Source organism: Pinus tabuliformis, chromosome 3_2 (assembly GCF_031772625.1).
Source record: "Pinus tabuliformis cultivar Carrire ecotype Pingquan chromosome 3_2, CPIR1, whole genome shotgun sequence".
NCBI lineage: Eukaryota > Viridiplantae > Streptophyta > Pinopsida > Pinales > Pinaceae > Pinus > Pinus tabuliformis.
In genome coordinates, this window is record NC_142302.1 from 820,292,537 (window position 1) to 820,298,326 (window position 5,790).

Sequence of the window (5,790 nt, forward strand, 5' to 3'; positions counted from 1 at the left end):
ATATATTAAACTTCCAACTAGCTGTCTGTACATGGTAGCATCCACCTCTTTAGTACCGTCGTCACTGCTCAACTTTAAGTTCTGTTGTAATAGTGTTGCTGCTGATTTGCACTGCTCCATTCTGAACCTTTCCAGCAAGCTTCTGGCATACTTCCCTTGAGTGATAAAAGTTTGTCCAAAGTCTTTCCATACCTCCAATCCAAAGCAATAATGAAGATTTCCGAGATTTTTCATCTCAAACACTTGTGACATCTGATGTTTGATTTCTTTGATCAGATTGTTAGCATTCCCTGTTATGATCATATCATCTACATACAAAGAAATCAAAATAATTTGCCTCTATTTATTAAACTTAGTATACAGATTTGGATCATTCAAGCTCCTATGAAAGCCATGCTAAACAAAAAATGAGTTGATTTTCTCATACCACGACCTGGGTGCCTGTTTTAAACCATAAAGTGCCTTTTTCAATTTACACACAAGATGTTCCTGCCCCTTTTTCACAAAACCTTCAGGCTGTACTAAATAAATTTCTTCCTTCAAGTCACCATTCAGAAATGCAGACTTAACATCTAGCTGGTGTAGTTGCCATTTGTGTTTTGTTGCTAAGGAAATTAGCATTCTAATGGTGTTTAATTTGGCTACAGGAGCAAAGGTGTCATCAAAATCTATTCCCTCTTTCTATGAGTAACCCTTTGCTACCAGTCTAGCTTTAAGTTTCTCTATACTCCCATCTGCATTTATTTTTGGTTTATACAGCCATTTGCATCCTATGGGGGTTTTACCTTCAGGCAATTCAACCAAATCCCAAGTATGGTTTCTGTTTATTGATTCTATTTCCTCATACATTGCAGCCCTCCATGCATCAGATTTACTTGCTTCCTCATAATTTGCAGGTTCTACAATGTTTAAAATCTTTGACATTAATGCATAGCCTTTCAATTCAAATCATAATCGAGTCTTCCTACTTGATCTCCTTGGTAGGGGACTTACCTCAATTCTGTCTATTTCAGCCTTTTCTGGGCTTGCATCTTCATTGATTACATTGTCTGTTACTTCTTCTTCTTGTTTCTCCTCCTGCTCTTCATCTTCCTCACTGTTTTCTTCCATTAGCAATGGAATGTGCCAATCACTGTTCGAGTCATTCTTTCCTTCTTCAACCTGTTCATGAAATATGACATCTCTGCTTGCAAAAACCTTGTGAGTCACAGGATTAAATAACTTATATGCCTTGAACTCAGTGCCATATCCAACAAATATACATTTCAGGGCTTTAGGATCTAACTTCTTCCTATCTGCCTTAGGTATATGAGCATAATCTTTTGACCCAAATATTCTTAAGTGACTCACTGCTGGTTTGAATCCAAACAATGCTTCAAAAGGGGTTTTGAAGCCTAGACATCTAGTAGGACTCCTATTCTTTAAATACACAGTAGTGTTAATAGCTTCTGCCCAAAGACCATTTGATAGACCCTTACCTTGAAGCATGCTCCTTGCGCACTCCACAAGAGTCCTGTTCTTCCGTTCTGCCACTCCATTCTGCTGTGGAGTGTGGGGCACTATAAACTGTTGCACAATCCCATGATGCTTGCAGAAATCCATGAACTCTCCCAACCTGTATTCTCCCCCTTGATCTGAGCGGAGAATTTTTATCCTTTTTCCTGTCTGGTTTTCTACCATGGATTTAAACTCTTTAAAATACTGAAAAGCTTGACTCTTTTTACTCAGAAAGTATATCCATGAAAATCTAGTGCAATCATCTGTAAATAAGAGAAAGTAATATGCTCCTCCTAATGACCTAGTTTGCATAGGTCCACAGATGTCTGTATGCACCAGTTCTAAAATGTCTCTTTCCTTTCTATTAACATGCAAAGGGAACTCTTCTCTATGCATTTTCCCTAATGCACATCCATCACAATCCAGCTTAACATTATGGAAAACAGGGAGTCCATCGACCATACCTTTTCTCTGAAGTAGGATGAGGTCTTGCAGATTAAGATGGCCGAATCTCTGATGCCAGAGATTTTTGGCTGTCGATCCAGCTGCAACCATTGCTTTTTGTGGCATACTCTTCACATCTAATCTGTATAGGCTCCCCAAGCGCACTCCTGTTGCAACTGTTTCCATCTGGCTATCCTTAATGACACAGTTAGTCTTAAAGAATTGAACTTGCATGTCCTCATCAATAATCATTGAGACAGAGACCAAATTTTTCTTAATTCCTGGAACATACAATACATTTTTGAGGTGTCTAATGTCTCCAGTAGGTAATTTTACAGGAATGTCACCATAACCTTTGATCTCATGTCCATTATCATCTCCTAAATAGATTTTCGACCCACATGAAGTTTCTTCAAGAAATTCAAACCAATCCTTCTTACCAGTCATATGTGAGGATGCGCCCGAGTCAACATACCATATGTCGTCCTCATCTCCCTTTGAAGCTGAAAGGGCACGATCGACTATAAATAGTCGAAGTTCATGGCTATGTTCCTCTTCTTCCTTAACAAAGTAACCCTTATGTTTTCTTTGTTTGTTTCTTCCTTCGTCTGCCTGCCTCTTATAACAATCTTTAATCTGATGTCCAGGTTTTCCACAGTAAAAACATTTCTTGCTGGGAAAATTATTAGCAGACATACCTTTAAACGGTCTCTTCTGAAATGTGTTGGCTCCTTTCTGCTGCTGCTGCTGTGGTTGCTGATGCTGCTTCCCTTTATATTGTCTCCTTTTTGCCATCAGAGCAAGGTCATTGCTCTGTGATTTCAAATTTTGTCGTCGCTCTTCTTCCTGTATCAGAATCCCTGTTAGCTCTTCAAATGAAGGGGCTTTCTCCCTTGCTGACAGCTCTGTAATAAACATCTAGTATTCATCAATCATTCTGTTCAACGTGATCATGACCAGATCTGAATCAGAAACTTTCTCTCCGATATCTCCCAATCTGTCCTTCAGGTCTTTGACTCTAGCAATGAATCCAGCAGCGGACTCATTCTCCTCCATCTTCAATGCAAACAGCTTGCCTTTGAGTGACAAGACACAGTTTGTATTCTGCGTCTGGTATAGGTTTTTGATCGTCGTCCAAATGTCAGCGGCCGATTTACAGTCTCTAATATGTGGGATAACATTGTCCTTGACGGACATCTTCAATATGACCTTTGCTTTTGTCTCCCTTTTATCCCAATCTTGTTCTTGTGTGGTTGATCCTGATCTCAGCTCATTTCCTGTAACGATCGACCACGCATTTGCACTTTCAAGTAAAGTCTGCATCTTGAATTTCCAGTTGGTGAAATTCGATCCATCGAGTTTGCCAGACTCGTGGAGATACGATTCTATACTGTTATTCATATTGGATTGATAAAATTTATGATCCTCTGATGAATAAGTCTATCCAACTGTACACTTTCAGGACACACTAAAAAAAATCACCACATACCAGATCCGAACCTCTGTTTTGATGGAACAAAAAAAAAATTGTATCTTCAATGTGCCACCACCGGGCAAGTCCGATCTGCTGCCACCAAACAGATCCGCAATTCCAATGCGCCACCACCGGGCAAATCCGATCTGCTACCACCGAGTAGATCAGGAACTCCAATGCGCCACCACTGGGAAAATCCGATCTGCTGCCACTGAACAGATCTGAAATTTCAAAGTGCCACCACCGGGCAAGGTCGATCTGCAAAAATTGCAGATTTTGCACAGAGAAAGAAGCTGGCACTTCTCGACAGCGAAATACCCGCGCCAAAAACAAAATTGACGCATCTTACGAAATTGGCGTGATTAACGCTTGATTTTCCGCGCCAATAGCACTTCCTGGCGCGACTATCATTCTCAAAACCGTGCCAAATGGTGCGACTGTTCCTTAATAAACCACGCCAACCCTTCGTTACCCTCAAAAATGGCACGACTGTTTGCGACGAAACCGTGCCAACCCTTTCTTCCGCTCAGAGATGATCAGTCATCTGAGACATGTCTTCAGGTGTTACTGTAGTCCACCTGATTCTACGAATGCTTCTGTACACTCCATCGCCACTACAGTTCTATAATCAATGATGCATCCTAAAAAAAAAAAAATAAGGCTATCCCTACTCTGTGCTCTGATACTAAGATAAAAATCAGACTTGAATTGAAAAAGAAGGAGTTACAGCTCACAGGTAAGTACTGCACCTGGAGACTGCACTCAAACAAAGAGAACTCTCTCCATACACTCTACTATACATCAAATGAGAGATTACATCATCAAGTACATTACTAGAACTCAGGAAGTTGCAACCAAACTCATAAACTCTAGGAACAAATCCTAAACTAAGGAGATACGTTACAACTTGTGTAACCATTTCTCCATTAATACAAAATAATATTAATTATTTTCAACTCGCAAAGCATAACACCAAGTGACATGTCAAGCCCATATTCAACAAGCACAAGAAGACCAAAATTCAGAAATTTAAATGAGATTTATGAGAAAGATGAAGTTGATAGTAACGTTGGTCTGAATTCCTTATTTGCATTATTTTGTCATGTATATGACCCAATCCATTTTGAAGATGCAGTCAAAGAAGAAAAATGGGTTGCAACAATGGAGGAAGAAATAGAAGTAATATAAAATAATGACACATGGGAGTTAGTGAACCTTTCACAAGGAAAAGAAGTCATTGGAGTGAAGTGGGTATATAAGACCAAGAGAAACATTGAAGGGAAGATTGAAAGACATAAAGCGAGGCTAGTGGTAAAAGGATACAAGCAGCAGCATGGAAGAGATTATGTAAAGATGTTTGTGCCAGTTGCGAGGATGGAGTCAATGCGTACAATTGTGTCGATTGTCGCGCAACATAAATGGAATGTGTATCAAATGGACGTAAAATCATTGTTCTTGAATGGAGTGCTGAAAGAGGAAGTGTATGTTGCACAACCACCTCGTTATGAGGGATAATGCCAAGAAGACAATATGTATAGGTTGAGGAGAGCTCTTTATGGGCTGAAGCAAGCACCACATGCATGGTATAGTAGAATAGATGCTTACTTGATGGACATTGGTTTCGACAAATGTGACGGTGAGCCTACTCTCTACATCAAAGAAAGTGGTGGTAAGATTCTTATTGTTGTTTTCTACGTAGATGATTTGATTTTTATAGTTAGTGATGTTTTCTTCATCGTTGATTTCAAAGAAGTCATGAAGAGTGAATTTGAAATGACTGACTTGGGGTCGTTAACTTTTTTTTTTGTCACAGAAGTGAAGCAAATCGAAAATGGTATTTTTATTTCCCAAGCAAAGTATGTAGCAAACATTTTGGAGAGGTTTAATATGCAGAACAACAAACGCGCACCAACTCCAACTATTATGGGGTTGAAGTTGAGCAAAGAAGATTGCAGCAACAATACCAATCCGACATTATACAAAAGTATGGTGGCCATCTTGATGTATTTGACTGCCACTAGGCTAGATATAATGTATGCGGTGAGTTTGGTGTCAAGGTTCATGGAGACACCCAAGGAGACGCATTGGCAAGAAGCGAAAAGGATTATAAGTTATGTCAATGGGACAAAGGAATATGGTATTTTGTACGCCGCAACAAATGATTTCAGTTTAGTTGGTTACACCGATAATGACTCAGAAGGAAGTGTCGATGACAGAAGGAGCATGTTAGGATATGTTTCTCATTTGGGTTCTGGAGCCATTTCATGGGCCTCCAAGAAGATGTCGATATTGTCATTGTAAACAATAGAAGTTGAATATGTCGCCGCAATAGCAGTAACATGTCTGGCAGTTTGGATGAAAAGGATGTTGAGAGA

General features: G+C 39.6%; 1 protein-coding gene across 1 annotated transcript; it reads right to left on the minus strand.

Moving 5' to 3' along the window:
* Positions 1-2,859: 2,859 nt before the first annotated feature.
* LOC149183184 (uncharacterized) lies at positions 2,860-3,264 on the minus strand. Its single transcript, XM_089414862.1, has one exon. The coding sequence runs from the start codon at positions 3,262-3,264 to the stop codon at positions 2,860-2,862; it is 405 nt and encodes a 134-aa protein (XP_089270988.1).
* Positions 3,265-5,790: the final 2,526 nt, after the last annotated feature.

Excerpts from the sequence above, each read along its gene's own strand:
- LOC149183184 (XM_089414862.1), bottom strand. The coding sequence starts at position 3,264 with ATGCAGACTTTACTTGAAAGTGCAAATGCGTGGTCGATCGTTACAGGA.